Source organism: Leopardus geoffroyi, chromosome A1, assembly GCF_018350155.1.
Source record: "Leopardus geoffroyi isolate Oge1 chromosome A1, O.geoffroyi_Oge1_pat1.0, whole genome shotgun sequence".
Classification (NCBI taxonomy): domain Eukaryota; kingdom Metazoa; phylum Chordata; class Mammalia; order Carnivora; family Felidae; genus Leopardus; species Leopardus geoffroyi.
In genome coordinates, this window is record NC_059326.1 from 195,172,897 (window position 1) to 195,189,406 (window position 16,510).

Here is a 16,510-nt window from a genome sequence, read left to right on the forward strand (position 1 = left end):
GTCCCGTTGCCTTCTGGGAGCAGATACTAAGAAGTGAACCAACCAGGCGTGAACAGGCCCTGGCAACCCAGCTCCTTTACACAATACACAGAGCCAGCTCTGTAAATGACACTCAGCGACTGAGAATCCAATACCTTGAGAAATCCTAGGAGTGAGTGGTTCATTATAACCAGGGGAACCGAGGAAGCGTCCTAAAGAGTGGGAGGGGGGGTTAAGGTTAGGCCCCCTAAGCTCACCCACAATTTCAATAAAACAAAAATGGAAAAGAGTATTCAAAGGCAGCGCTCAGTGGCAGGGCTGTTCAGTTACTCAAAATGAAGAAGTTCTAGAGAGATGCCATTCAACATTATGCCTACAGGTAACAATGCTGTATTGTACACATAAACATTTGTTAAGAGGTTGGATCTCACATTAAATGTTCTTATCAGAATTAAAAAAAAAAAAAAAATAGCAGGAGCAAAGGCACAAAGCCTGAAAAGTCATAGCCACTTCAACAGCCAACGAAAGGTGGATGGTGCTACTCACAGATACAAGCCAGGGCTGCCCCAAACCCTTTCTATCTTCCATACCTTGCACTGGGTCTAGGAAGCTAGGACCCCCTTCCCAGCTGGGAGGTATCCTGCAGATGCTGTTTAGGGGCAAGCTTTCAGAGTCTCCTGCCGACTCTCCCCACCTCATTCCCAACTTCTTCCCTCGAGCCATGGAGAAAATGACCAATGTCCACTTTAGATTCTTACATACCTGGCATCCACTGAGAATTTATTTATTAAGCTGGGTATTTTACATAAATTATTTGTAATCCTATCAATCCCATGAAGTATTTTTTTATTATGCCGACTTTGCAGATTGGACAGGTGACGATCTTAAAGTTTAAGTTATTTGCCAAATTTCCCACAGTCAGCCTAGATTCTCATCTGTTAGCATGGATCTGATGCCTGCTCAGGACCTGGAACAGTGTAGGGCATTCGATAGGTACTCATTTGATGAATGAATGAATATGTTTTTATTTCAAAGAGCTTAAAAGGGACCCTGGCCCTAAATGACTCCTCCTCCCCCTCCAGTTCTTTGGCAGAAGAAATCTTCCTGTTTCCATTAGCAGATGAGCTTTAAATGTCCAGGACTATAGGGGAGTCTGCATACACATCCTAACCCTCAGATGTGACTGGACTCGGGGTGTCTCCTGAGAGCAGGCCAGGTAGGAGGGGGGGTACTTAAGAACCTCAGCAGGGAAAGGAGGCACTAAGGAGGGGATGGCTGGGTAGAGCCAGAGGCCGATGTGGCCTTCCTCACCCCGGAGCCTGTCCTGCCAGTGCACATCCAGATGGAAGGGTGATGGGCTCATGAGAGCCACCAAGTGCCCTGACTGGCTGGGGCAGGAGAGGTTACCCTGCTTGGATTTTGCTGCTGCCAGGCTAGTTTTGTATCTCTACAAAGCTAAGCCCCATGCAGCATGACAGAAGGACAAATCAGCAAAAAGTGATGTTCCCAAGGTCATTCAACTTCAGGAAATTAACCTAGTGTGACAGCTGCCCCACTTTGGAGCTTTTATCTGCAGAAATTCAACTGTGTTCACTTTCTCTTCACCTTCCCCTTCCCTCTCCCACCCCATTCTTCCCTTCCTTCTCACCTCCCTTTCCCCCCTCTTGCTTCTTACCTTGTGCTTAAATGGGACCCAAATCCAGAGCAGTTGGAAGTGAGCTGGAGGGAGGAAGTGGACACAGGGCCATGCGCTCACCGTCTGCAGCTAAGATGCCAGCAGCTAAGTGTCACTAGACCACCGCCAGTGAGGTGCCTTTCAGGCTGGCAGTGTTGGAAAGCAAACACTAAGCTCAGAATCCAGTGGCCAGGAGACAAAGTTTTGAATCCTGCCTTTGAGCCATCACTTGCTGTGTGACCTTGCATGAGTCCCTACCAATTCTTCTCTGTACCTCAGTTTTCTCACCTGTCAAATGAGGGAGTTGGCCTGATGATCTAAGGCTCTTTGGGGCTCCGAGAGCCTTTCTTCTCCATTCTCTGCAGCAGGTGCTCAGATGTTGGCACAGCCTTTTAAGCTGAAGCCTTGCATCCTAACCTGAGCTGCAGACTTCAGCTCTGTTAGGGGGACTCCCTCTGGGTCTAAGGCTGAGCCTCTTCAAGGGTCTAACAACCCAAAATAAACGGCTATCCCAGAAGCCTGGGGGCACCCACCACTTCCCAACTGACTCCAGCGTGAGCCCACAGGTGTGAGCCAGCTCTGTCTGGACACCCAGAAGGGCCTCTTTGAAATGGCTTTTGATAAGTCCAGTGTATGAAGGGAGGCAGCAAAGAACCACTTGAAGCACCTGACAGGTGCACCTGGGAAACCTGAGGCCTGGGGCTACTCAACTTAAAATCAGACTCTGCAGAAGACAGCCCCTGGCCTCCAGGCCTTCAGGCAGCTTGCTACAGGCAGATGTCTAGAAGCCAGATAGTCTCCAAAGAAACCCACGAATTCCACTGACTGTGTGACTTTAGGCAACCTACTGTATCTCTCTGAGCCTCCACTCCATAGCTGGAGTATAGAAATAGACATGTATTATTTCAATACACGCCAGTTCCCTGCCCTCCTTGACTTGTCCAAGTTAACTGATTTTCTGGTAATCACTAGCACAGAGGCACAGCTTCCCTGGTCTGTGGGTCTACCATCATCCAATTCTTTTCTCTTCCCAGAATCACCCTGACACTGGCCTGCCCCATGGACTTAAAGAATTTCCCCATGGACGTCCAGACGTGTATCATGCAACTGGAAAGCTGTGAGTCCCTTGCCTGAGGGCTTTAGAAAAAACCAGACTCCCCTTTACCCAGGGGACGAGCAGAACTTCCCATACAGCTACTCCTAACTGCTGGGCCCCAGGGGATTACTGCACTAGCCCAAAATACCAGATGAGGGGCTTTGCTTTAGAAAATGCATTAGAAATATAACCCCCCTTCCATTGTCTGGCTGAGGCCCAACTTTGAAGCCAGCAGTATTTTCCCAAGACTCTGTTCCATGCCCCTTGCGGACATGCTCTCCAGGAGTGCAGCAGGAAGAGTTTGAACAAGCCATAGTCCTTGAACTCACAGGAAGATAGACAACTAGATGCACAAGTAACTCTAACACAGGGCGGCAAGCGGTAAGCATGTTGTGAGAAGTACAAATGCTGTGGCCTCATGGCAGAAGAGTGCTTCCTTCTGGTTGGGAAAGAGAAGGGGTGCTAGGGAAGGTTTTTTGTAGGAGGTCACAAGTGAACCTACCAGAGGAGGTAGCTGCCTTCTTTGATTGCAGACAGAAACCAATCCAATTTAAAAGATGGAAAGAAATGGAAGGACATAGGGGGTCCTCATGGACTTGAAAGAGAAGCTGAAAGCACAGGAACCAGGGCAGAGGATTTAGGCAGCGGGAACCAATGGGGCAGCCCCTTGGAGCACCACCTCTGAGCGGAATTGGCACCAGCCCACTCTGAACCTTTTGTCACTTGCCTCCAGAATCAAATCAGGAGACTATAAATGCTGGAGAGGATGTGGAGAAATGGGAACCCTCTTGTACTGTTGGTGGGAATGCAAACTGGTGCAGCCACTCTGGAAAACAGCATGGAGGTTACTCAAAAAATTAAAAATAGATCTACCCTATGACCCAGCAATAGTACTGCTAGGAATTTACCCAAGGGATACAGGAGTGCTGATGCATAGGGGCACTTGTACCCCAATGTTTATAGCAGTACTTTCAACAATAGCCAAATTATGGAAAGAGCATAAATGTCCATCAACTGACGAATGGATAAAGAAGATGTGGTTTATATATACAATGGAGTACTACATGGCAATGAGAAAGAATGAAATCTGGCCATTTGTAGCAACATGGATGGAACTGGAGGGTATTATGCTAAGTGAAATAAGTCAGGCAGAGAAAGACAGATACGTCTCTCCACTCATACGTGAATCCTGAGAAACTTAACAGAATACCAGGGGGGAGGGGAAGGGGGGAAAAAAGTTACAGAGAGAGAAGGAGGAAAACCATAAGAGACTCTTAAATTCTGAGAACAAGCTGAGGGTTGGTGGGGGGTGGGGGAGAGGGGAAAGTGGGTGATGGGTATTGAGGAGGGCACCTGTTGGGATGAGCACTGGGTGTTGTGTGGAAACCATTTTGACAATAAATGTTAGATAGATAGATAGATAGATAGATAGATAGATAGATAGATGATAGATAGAATCAAAGTCCTGCCATAGAGGATCTGATTGATATAGTTGAGTCATTAACTCACACCTTGGCCCCCAACTGATAGTCCTACAACAGTATTCTATAGAATCATTCCCCAAAGGAAAAGAGGGAGCTTGCAAGGATGGTGTGCAGGCAAAGTAGCAGATGTGAGCTGAATATGACCATGGGGTAAGTATTGGGGACAAAAGGACAAGCCAGTGTCAGATGGTGGGAGGGGTAAGAAGCACGGTAGAAGGGCAGGGGCTAGAAATAATTAAACCAGTTTTAACCTCTTTTGTTGCAACTGGGCTGGGAGAGAGTGGCAGCAAGACAACATGGTCTCATGAGTTCCATCTAGTGCCCAATGCCTCTTAGTCTCTAAGCCAAACCAACTCTGACATGCTTCAAATAAATCCTTCTGGGTGGTGACTGCTCCTTCTTCTGAACCCCCATCCCAGTTGGCTATACCATGAATGACCTGATCTTCGAGTGGCAGGAGCAGGGAGCTGTGCAGGTGGCAGATGGACTAACTCTACCCCAGTTTATCCTGAAAGAAGAGAAGGACTTGAGATATTGCACGAAGCATTACAACACAGGTAGGTGCAAGGATGTCCTCCTCAGGTCCCACCCCCAATCAGGGCCAGAGGTCATTTCAAACATTCATTCAATCAAGAGGCGTTCTTGATGGACATAGCTTTGTGTTAATTACCTCATGGTTAAGAGAATAGGCTTTGAAACCAGAAAAGTGGCTCTGACCCTTTCTTCCTGGATGTCCTGGGGCAAGTCACTGAAGCTTAGGCCACACTTCATTGCAAGGGAGTCTGGGAGATACGGTCTCCATCCCAGGTAGCAGCATGCCCAGTCAAAATGAATCCTACTCCTAAGGCAGAAGGGCAGAGCTGATATTAGGAGGACATCTAGCAGAGTCTGTCACAGGGGAGCTGTCATTTCTGACAGAGCACAAGTACACAGACTTCAGCAGGAGGGAGCTGAGAGGTGGCACTGAGGTTATAAATAAGTGCGGTTGGAAAGCGTCCCCTAGATTGTGAGCTGCAAGAGGGCGAAGAAACCACCACTGTTTTGCTCAGGTCTGTTTCCCAGGCACAGCACAGCCTTCGTTGGAAGATCAGACACAGGAATGAACTGGAGTCAAACCAGGACTGGCCTTCCCTGCCCTGCCTCAGGCTGGGAAGGAGCTTCATGGAGGCAGAGTGGAAGAAAGACAGTCAATATGCCAGCTGGAGGGCTGGGTAGGAGGCTGCTGTGTGAGCCCAGCTGAGGAGAGTAGAGGCATGAAATAGGCTGATGACAGATGCCAGAGAGAAGAGGAGGTGAAGCAGGGGTGTTGAGAGAAATCACTATGTGCTCTGGTGGAGGAGAAGGCCCAGAGCAAGGGCCGGTGGCATGAGCTCTGGGCTGTCTGGGACAGCTGCCCCTTCCCGTGTAACCTCTGAGGTGTCTCAGAACCTCGAAAGATACTCTCTTGATCCCTGGGCACGCTGAGCCTTAGAGAGGTAATGGTACTCCCATTAGCAGCCATGAGAACAGTGACTTCCCATGAATCACATAACCACACTGACTCTCACATACCACAGCCCATCACCATTTACACAGCGCTTTCTCATTCACTACCTCATTTGTTCTTGACTATTCCTATTGAAGTGAGAGCAGAGTTCTGTGCTTGTGCTAGGCCCTGTGGTTACAAGCGAGAAAGGCTGATAAGGCCCTGCCCCATGGAGCAGACAGTCCAGGGAGCTCTAAGAAATCACCTAGTAACTGTGCTGCAGTGGACTGGAGCTGAGAACACCCCCATGGGACTGGCTCTGTCTCAGTTCCAGGGATGCACAGGTAGGGAGGAGACCAACTACCCACAGTCCAGTGCAGAGAACAGAGAGAGAACGATGTGCCTATACACTCACTGTATTGTGCCCTAAAGGCCCTGATGACCGTGTGAACAGAACTGAACTGAAGGAATCTAGGGGTTGGGGGGGGGGGGTGTTGAGCCTAGGGCAGACCACATTCAAAGCATCACAGAGGAGCAAGGTGCTTGCTTTGTCTGGTTGTGGGAAGGAGTCTGGGCATTCCAGGCAGAGGCATTAGCAGGAGCCAAAGCTCAGAAGTGGCAAAGTACAGGACATGCTCAAGGCAAGGGATAGAATAGAGGGGGTCATGATTAGGGTGAAGAAAGAAGGGAAGAAGGATGGAAAAGCAGGCCAGAGCATGTCTGTGAAGAGTGGACTAAAAACTTTGAACTTTTCCCTGTAGGTAAAGGAGACTTTCTGGTCTGAGGAGAGAAGGAAGGAAAGAAAGGTTTTATAAGAGGAAGTAAGAGGGGCCACCTGGGTGGTTCAGTAGGTTGAGCGTCCAACTCTTGATTTGGGTTCAGGTCATGATCTCACGGGTGAGTGAGATTGAGCCCCACATTGTCAGCCGCACTGTTAGCATAGAGCCTGCTTGAGATTCTTCCTCTCCCTTTCCCTCTGCTCCTCCCCCCACCCTCTCTCTTTCAAGATAAATAAATAAATATTAAAAAAAAAAAAAAAGAATGGTCTACTTAGGCCCACTCTTAGCAACACAATAAGGCTGATGAGGATGATGGCAACTGACATTCCTGAGCATTAATGATGTGAGGACCGTACTAAGTTCTTTATAGGCATCATCACAGTAACCAAATGAGGTAGGTACCATCACGACCACCACCACCATCATCATCATCATCACCATCCCTACTTTACCATAGATGAGGAAACTGAGACACAGAGCGATTCACTTGTCTTGTCTGAGGACACTTGTCTGAGGACATAGCTAGTGTGAGCCTGAACCAGGCCCCAGCTGACCTCAAAGCCTTGGTTGTTTTGACCTCAAAGCCTTGTTCCAACCCACCAGGCAACTTTGCCTTCTCACTATAATTTCTCACAGGGAAATTCACCTGCATTGAGGCCCGGTTCCACCTGGAGCGACAGATGGGCTACTACCTGATCCAGATGTACATTCCCAGCCTGCTCATTGTCATCCTTTCATGGATATCCTTCTGGATCAACATGGATGCCGCGCCAGCCCGTGTGGGCCTGGGCATCACCACTGTGCTCACCATGACCACCCAGAGCTCTGGCTCCCGAGCATCCCTGCCCAAGGTAAGTCCTACTGCCCAAGAGCACAGAACACCTGGACAAAGGACTCTCATCTCCCCACCTTGCCTGAGATAAAGAGAGCGCAAGGAATTAGTCACTATGTATCTACTACACTTGGCAGGATCCAGCACTCTGGGGGTGTTTTTGTTTGTGTTTTGGAGTTGTTGCACACAGTAAACTTATTTGCAGCAAATAAGGAGATCATGGGGAATAACTTCCAAAGCCATGAGTCCCTGAGTGAGGGTGAATGAGTTCCTTTTATTTAGGGTCAGGATGCATATAGAAAGGGGAGCCTCATCATTGTATGTAGAGGCGGGCGTAAGGTTGCACACATGCCTTAAGGAAACATGCCAATACGTATATTATGTGAATGAGGCTTGTGCTCCCCCTTGGGTGGAGATTTTAGTATTAAAATGAGGGAAAGGTAATGGTAGGTCACTCCACAGGTCACTCCATGGTCCATCTCCACAGACATGAATCAGAGGTTGAAGCCCAACTAGGATCCAGCATTCTGATCCAGCAGACCTCTCCTCCAGATGTGCATTATGTTGTATACAGTTACCAGACAACACAGTTTGCTCCATTCCCTGCCAACATTGCACACACGTCCTGCTTCACTTACTACTAACGCTCAACTCCACTTCCTCCTCCATTCACTTTTAGTGCTAAATGCAACACCCCGCTTCTTTCACCAGTAACAGTAGATACTTGGTGTTGGGTGTCTCCAAGACCATCCCTACATTCAGAGATTTGATACGACTCACAGGACTCAGCATAGCACTGTACTCACAACTAAGATTTCTTACGGTGAAGTATTAAGGACATAAGCTAGGTGATAAAGGGAAAAGACACAGGCAGAGTCTGGAGGAATCCATGTGCAAGCTTCCTTGTTTTCTCCCTCCCACAAGAGGGACCACACAGAGTACATTCTTACCCCAACAATTCAAAAGCAGTCACGCGTGTGAGATGTTTCTGCCCAGAGAGGCAGAGAAATTGCTTTGAGATTCTTTTAAGATTCTGTATCAGTGTTTTTTCTTGGGTGCTCGTCACATGCTCTGCCTAGCACATATGAAAATTCCAGACTCCCAGGAGGAAAGTAAATGTTCAGCATAAACCATATCGTCTGTACAGGCATTCTCTGCACAGCAAGGCCCCCTGATCAGTTAGGGGACGTGGGAACATTCCCCAAATCCAAGTTCCCAGATGTCAACCAAGGGCCAATCTTACAAGCACGTCTTTCGAAGGATAGCAGCGTCATCTTAAAACTCATACGTTAACACTTTTCTGCCCCTATTTCTTACATTTCTAATGTGCAACAACACATCCCGTCACTTTCACTGTTCACGCTTGAGCCACAGTCTGCTCCGTTCACTATTACCACTAGACACAGCATTTCACTCCATTCACCACTAAAGCCGGATACATGTTCTGCTCCATTCACTCTGTACTAGACACAACATTCTGCTCCATTCTTCTAACACCAGACGCGGCATTCCACTTCATTCATTACCGACACCACACACTAATTCTCCTCCAGTCACCCTTACAATAAACGCAACATTCTGTTCCTTTCACTGCTAACACCAGACCTCACATTCTGCTTGATTCACTTTTAACACTAGACATAATGTTCTGCTTCATTTACAATTAACGCCAGACACCACATACTCCTCCAGTCACCCATTCGTGAGGTACAACATTCTGCTGCCTTCGCTATGAATGCTTGATGCCTCATTCTGCTTTACTCTCTTTTAATGCCTAGACACTGCATTCTACTCCGTTCACTACTATCGTTTGTGCCGCGTTCTGCCTTAATCACTCAACAGCAGACAAAACATTCAGCTCCACCGTTAATGCCAGACTCCATATTTGGCTCCCTTCAGCCTTATGCTAAATGCAACACTGCACCATTTCCGATTAAGGCCTCACTTAGCATTCTGTTTTGATATAGAAAGGTTGGAAGACCATACAATGAGTTCTTGAATACCCTTCACCTGGATTCCAACTGTTATCATCTTGCCCCATTTACTTTAGCTCTCTCTATACACAGGTAGGTGGGTGGGTAGGTAGGTGGGTGGGTAGGTAGGTGGGTGGGTAGGTATGTAGGTAGGTGGGTGGGTAGGTAGGTGGGTGGGTAGGTATGTAGGTAGGTGGGTAGGTAGGTAGGTGGTAGGTAGGTAGGTGGGTAGGTAGGTAGGTGGTAGGTAGGTAGGTGGTAGGTAGGTAGGTGGGTAGGTAGGTAGGTGGGTGGGTAGGTAGGTGGGTAGGTAGGTAGGTAGGTAGGTGGGTAGGTAGGTAGGTGGGTAAGTAGGTAGGTAGGTGGGTAGGTAGGTAGGTAGGTGGGTGGGTAGGTAGGTAGGTAGGTAGGTGGGTAGGTAAGTAAGTAGACAAATCTTTGCTGAGTCATTTGATGATTACACACATCATGATAAGCTATCTCTAAGTAAGGAATAAGGATCGTGATACTTGTCACATCTGAAAAAATTAGCATTAATTCAATAATAATTATATTTATATAAATTATATATATTTACCAATTTTATATCAATAATTATTGAATTAGAAATAATTCTGTAGTGTCATCTAATACAGAAACTTTATCTAAATTTCCCCAGTTGTCAAAAAGCATCATCAGTAAATATGGCGAGGGATCCAATCATGGATGCAATAAAGATTCATGTTGTTCGTGGTTTCTCTTTTAATCTAGAACATTCTCCCTACTGTTGTTTGGTTCTATGACCAAACTGTTCTACTGTTCTACTAACTCTCAACGTGAGAGAAGACATTCTGCTTCATTTGCCATCCACAGTAGACACCACTGTCTCCTCTCTTCACTCTTACACAAAGCTCCGTAATCTGCGCTTTGCGCTATTAACACCAAACTTTGCATTCTGCTCAATTCACCATAGATGCTTCAGACCAAATTCCGTTTCCTATTACCACTTGACAACACACTGTGCTCTGTGCAACTGTAACAGCAGATATATCTGCTTTCTTTTCCTTATGTTAGACTCAACATCCTGCTCCACTGTCTATTCACAGTCGATGCCACATTGTCTTTCACTTATAATTTACGCTAGACTCAACATTCTGTTCCACTCACTGTAAACACCAGACTCAGTATTTGACTCCATTTGCTATTATAGTAATACTCAACTTCACATTATTCCCCCATTCCCTTTTTTTAAAGCATAAAATTCAGTGACTATATGTCCACAAAGGTGCACATCCTCACCACTATCTAATTCTAGGACATTTTCATCACCCCAAAAAGAAACCCCTGTGTTCATCAACAGTCATTCTTCATTCCGCCTTCTGACCAGCCTCTGGCAAACACTACTCCACTTTTTACCTCTGTGAATTTGCTTCTTCTAGACGTTTCATATAAATGGAATAAGATAAAACGTGCACTTTCACTTAGCATAATGTTTTCAAGATCCATCTGTGTTGTACATTCTACCAGTATTTCTTTCTCTTTGGTGGCTGAATAATATTTCCCTTGTATGGGTTTATCATATTTTGCTTATTTATTCATCGGCTGAGGGATGTTTGGGTTATTTCCACCTTTTGGCTATTTTAAATAATGCTACTATGAACCTCACGTACAAGTTTTGTGTGGACAAATATTTTCAACCCTCACAGGGTGTATATCTAGGAGTAGAATTGTTGGGTCATGTGGCAACTATATGCTTAACTTTCTTAGGAACTGCCAAACTATTTTCCAAAGTGGCTACACCATGTGATAATCTCCCCAGGGTTCCAATTTCTCCACTTCCTCACCAATGCTTATTATCATCTGTCTTTTGGATTACAGACATTTTAGTGGATGTGAGGCTGTATCTCACTGTAGTTTTGGTTTGTGTTTTCCTAATAATAATGTTGAGCATCTTTTCATGTGCTTTTTGGCCTATTCTAGATCTTAGGAGAAATGTCTATTCAAATCTTGTGCCCAGTTTATAATAGAGGTATTTCTTTTTGTTGTTGAGCTGTAGCAGTTCTTTGCGCATTGTGGATTTTAATCCCTTATCGTATATGTGATTTGCAAATATCTTCTCCTAATTTGGGGGTTATCTTTTCACTTGATTGGTAGGGTCCATTATACACTAAAGGTTTTAATTTTGATGAAGTAAAATGTATCTATTTTTTCTTTTGTTGGTTGGCCTTTGCTATCATATTTAAGAAACTAATGCCTAATCCAAAGTCACAAAGATTTCTATCTATGGTTTTTTCTAAGAGTTTTATAGTTTAACCCTAAATTTAGGTTTTAGTCCGTTTTGATTTTTTCATATGGTGTAGGGGAGGGATATCACTCTTTTTCATGTGGATACCCAGTTTTTACAGCACCATTTGTTGGGAAGACTATATTTTTCCCTCCGTTGAATTTACATCCTTGTCAAAAAATCCATTGACCATAAACGTATTGGTTTATTTCCGGACTCTCAGTTCTGTTCCGTTGATCTGTGTATGTATCCTTATGCCAGTACCACACAGTTGATTACTGTTGCTTTGTGGTTAGTTTTAAAATTGGGAAGTGTGAGTCCCCCACCTTGGTCCTTTTTAAAGATTGGTTTGGCTATTCCGGGTCCCTTGCCTTTCCTTTGGAATCTGAATATGAATTTTAAGCTCAGTTTTGTCAATTTCTGCAACAACAATAAAAAAGGAAGTGAGACTGAAAATGCACTGAGTCTGGACATGAATTTGGAGAGTATTGCCATCTTAACGATATCAAGTCTTCCAGTCTATAAACAACAGATGTCTTCTCATTGACTTAGGTCATTCCACTGCCTTCTAGACTGCTTAGTTTCTAAAGAGACATCTCGTTCCTCAGAATCACAGTGCAGCTCTTTCTGCCCACAGGTCTTGTCCCCATGCTTTAATAATCTCGAGCTGCCTCCCCCAACTTAAAAGTATATAATCAATCTAACGAGGAATCAGCTGTTATTCTTATTGAGGATCTCTTGTACATGATGAGTTGCGTCTCTCTTGTGGCTTTCAAGATTCTTTGTCTTCTGACAGTTTGATTGTGAAGTGTGCAGGCGTGGATCCCTTTGAGTTTATTTTGCTTGAAGTTCATGAACTTCTTAGACGTGTACATTAGTGTTTTTCTTCAAATTTGGGGAAATTTTGGCCATTACTTCAAATATTCTTTCTGCTTCTTTCTCTCCTCTCCTTCAGGCACACTCATTAGACACATGTTAGTATACTTAATGGTTCCTCACATATCTCTGAGTCTCTTTTCATTCTTCTTCATTCTGTCCCTCAGACAAGATAACCTCGAGCTCATGGAATCTTTCTTCTGTCTGCTCAAATATGCTATTTATCCTCTCTAGTGAACTCCTCAGTTCAGCTATTTAATTTTCAACTCCAGAATTCCTATTTTGTTCTTTTTATCATTTCTATCTCACATTCTATGTGGTGAGATTTTGTTCTCATGCTTTTCTTTAGTCGTTTATACTAAAGGTTTAAGCTAAAGGTTTCCTTTAGCTCTTAGAACATGCTGAAAATAACTGATTTAAAGCTTTGATTAAGTCCAACATTTGGGCTTCCCCAGGGGCAGCTTCTTTTGACTGACTTTTTTTTTTTTCCTATGGATGGACCTGTCTTAGTCAATTCAGGTTGCTGTAACAAAGTACCAGAGACTGGGTGGCTTATAAATAACAAAAATGTATTTCTCTCAGTTCTGGAGCCTGGAAGTCAGGTGCCAGCATGGTAGGGCTCTGGTGAGGACCTTTGTCCAGTTGCAAACTGCCAGCTTATTATTATATCCTCACATGGTGGAAAGAGAGCTAGCTATCTGGCCTCTTTTTAAAAAGTCATTAATCCCTTTATGAGGGCTCCATTCTCATGATCTAATTACTTCCCAAAGGCCCCACCTCCAAATACCATCACATTAGAATTAGGATTTCAACCTATGACAGGGAGACGGGACACAAAACATCTAGTCCACTGCAAGGCTAGCCTTTATTTCTTTGCGTATCTTATAATTTAGGGTTGAAAATTACACACTTAACATAATGTGATGTGGCATCTGTGGAAATCAGATTGCGCTCCCTCCTCAGGATTTGTTGTTTTTGCTGTTTGTTTAGTAACTTTTGTGAACCAGTTCTGTAACATCTGTATTCTTTGTTGTGTGTGGCCACTGAAGTCTCTGCTCAGTTAGCTTGGCCATTACCTAAAATTGGACAGAAATTTCCTTAAATGCCTGGAACCTATAAATCTCCTGGCCTTTTCCTAGGGGCTGTACATATATATTCGAACACACCTTCATCACTCAGCCAGGCAGTTTACAGTTTTGCCTTACCCTTCACTTGCAGCTGGCTCAGTGTGTCAAGGTTAGCCAGAGTTGAGAGCTAAGGGGCCTTCCCAGTCAGGTCTTCCCTGAGTACCCACACAGGCCTGTGCATGCACACAGATTCCCATGTATATGTCAGAGCTTTTTCTAAAGCTCCTGTGGACATCGCATTCCCAGATTTTCCTTTTAAGCTTTTTGATCAACCTATTGTTTGCCTGAACTGTTACCTACTACCTCAGGAGGATGTGATGTTCAACAATTGCCACTGACTCTTTTCAACAAATGTCCCCAGGGAAAAGGCCGTTCACACTGGGCCAGTTCCAAGTCAGCTCAAATAAAAGACTGCCTAGTGAGTGAGGTCTTTCAGTGAACCACAAGACAGGTCAAATAATGACAGTTCTCTGGGAATGAAGCCTTAAAGAAGCTCTAACTCTGTTCTGCCTCGGCCACTGATTGCCTGGATACTGGTTTTCACTGTGCTTGCAGGCTGTTGGTTTTCAAGTCTAGCACAGAGCTGGGAATAGGAGGATGCGAATATGGCAAGTTGAAACACCACAAGGCCCCAAGAGAAATAGATACACATGTCCACACAAAAACTTGTACATAGATGTTCATAGCAGCATTATTCATAATAGCCAAAAGGTAGACACAACCCTAATGTCCATCAACTGATGACTGGCTCAACAAAACGTAGTATAGCCATACAAGGAGATATTATTTGGCCATAAAAAAGAATGAAATATGCTACAACATGGATGAATCTTGAAAACATTATGCTAAGTAAAAGGAGCTAGTCATAAAAGACCACATGGTGTATGATTCCATTTATATGAAACGTCCGGAAGGGGGAAATCTGTAGAAACAAAAAGTAGATTAATGGTTGCTTAGGACTGGGGGGAGAGGACTTGGAGGAATAGGGAAAAGAATGATGGCTAAAAGGTATTAGGTTTCTTTTAGAGGTGCTGAAAATATTCCAAAAGTGACCGTGATGATGGTTGCACATATCTGGAATGTATTAAAAACGATTGAAATACACACTGTAAGTGTGTAATATCTCAATGAAGCTGTTTTCTTTTTTTTTTTTTTTTAATGCCACCAAGTTTGATGCTCTTGCTGGCATTCAGCTGGCTTTTTAAGTAAACGCTTTCAAGATCGCTGTTAGCCTTTGGTTAAGAGGGCTTCTGAGAAAGTTGATTCTGACCATTTTTGCTGTTGTCCTTGTTGCTTTTATAGAGGAGAGTGTTTTTGAAGATCTTACCCTGTCGCTTTTGCTAACATCCTCTGTTTACTTTTAATGTTAGGTACACCGTTCTGTTCCTATCACCCTTAGCTAAACACAACATTCCGTTTTGCTCAGTGATGATGCTCGATACACCATCCTCCTCTCTCCTCTCTCTAGTACTCGTCTAGGTACCATATTTTATTTTCTCCAATGTTTCATGCCGTCTTCCTGATGCATTTCTCTTCTCTTTTCCTCTGCACCTTCCTAATACCCCAGCTGAGGAAGGGGATAGCAGTGGGTAATGGCAGAGTTACTGAGAAGCAGAAATACTGAGATATTTCATTCTCCTCTGCCCTCACCCTCCTGTGTTCGTTCCCACCCCCACTCCAGGTGTCCTATGTGAAAGCCATTGACATTTGGATGGCGGTGTGCCTGCTCTTCGTGTTCTCAGCCCTGCTTGAGTATGCCGCTGTCAACTTTGTGTCTCGGCAGCACAAAGAGCTGCTCCGATTCAGGAGGAAGCGAAGACATCACAAGGTAGGCCTTTGGATCACTGCCTAAGGAGGGACAGCTGGTGATAAACACAAGAGTTTCAGGCAGCCTTGCCTCATGATAGTTGTTTCGCTGGACCATCCTTCTCAGGGGGTAAGGCAGACACAAAAGAGGGATTAAACTCCTGGAAGCCCTAACTTCCCCTCCCATAAACAATGCCTTGATTGAGTCTGTGGGCAAGTTATTCTTCTAATCCTAATAACAGTATAGAAATTATCAGGTTACACCTGAAGACAGAACTGATGGGGTTACGATAATAACTAGCTGTGACCTTGAAGCTTGGCAGGCTAAAAGATGATTATTGGTGCCTTCTTCAAGGCTGCATTATTTCCAGGGGTTTGGTTTCAGATGGAATTGCACCACAAAAGGTTAAGATCTTTGAGTAGAATGTCCAGGTGCCAGGCCTTTGCTTCCTACTTCCAAGAAAGGGGCATCGAGCAAAATGCTCCCCCAAAGTGGGTTCTCTCACTTTATGACAGCTTGAATAAAGAAATACTTGGCAGGCCATCTCTGCAAAGTCACCAGCCTCTGCCAACTCAGAGACTGTGTCCCAAAGCCAGCAAAGGCCACTGGGGAGTGTGCAGTCTCTGGGAGCAAACTGGCTGCATACCTTGGTCTAGAACTACTTTTCCAAAAGAAGTTTCCCATGGAGATCAGAAAACCTACTTTTCTCTCCAGCCTCATCTTTACACTGCTTTTGCCTTTTTTCTCTGAGCACCAACCACCCTAGTTTTTCCCTAGTTGCTCAAGCATTTACATGGGACTTGTTCTCTCCAGAAATGCCCTCCCAGCGCACTTTGCTTAATGTTAACCAAGCGCTCGCTTTCCAGCTCTCAGCCGAGGCATCTTCCCCGAAACCTGAGTCAAAGTCAAGGTCCTGTATTGAAGTTCTCATGCAACAGTCGAGTATGGCAGCACAGATTGTATCCTACACGGGCCCCTAGGCCACGAGGCACTTTTCTCTGAAGTCCTGCCTCAGTATGGACTGAACAAATGGACAAATGGATAAACTAAAGAACCAAGAGGAGCCTTTCCAGTCAGAGAGCCTACCAAGAAGTTTTTCCAGCAACAGATTAGGGCGAACACTATGAGCTGTCAGGCCACACCACAAACCTGCC

General features: G+C 45.0%; 1 protein-coding gene across 2 annotated transcripts in view; it reads left to right on the forward strand.

Annotated features, from left to right (window-relative positions):
- The window catches only part of GLRA1 (glycine receptor alpha 1), a 97,002-nt gene that overhangs the window by 61,539 nt on the left and 18,953 nt on the right, over positions 1 to 16,510 (forward strand). For both annotated transcript variants that reach the window (XM_045436718.1, XM_045436729.1), the window contains exons 5-8: positions 2,689 to 2,771; positions 4,654 to 4,791; positions 7,115 to 7,329; positions 15,231 to 15,377. In XM_045436718.1, the coding sequence (XP_045292674.1) occupies positions 2,689 to 2,771; positions 4,654 to 4,791; positions 7,115 to 7,329; positions 15,231 to 15,377 (583 nt within the window). The remainder of the gene's footprint in view (positions 1 to 2,688; positions 2,772 to 4,653; positions 4,792 to 7,114; positions 7,330 to 15,230; positions 15,378 to 16,510) is intronic.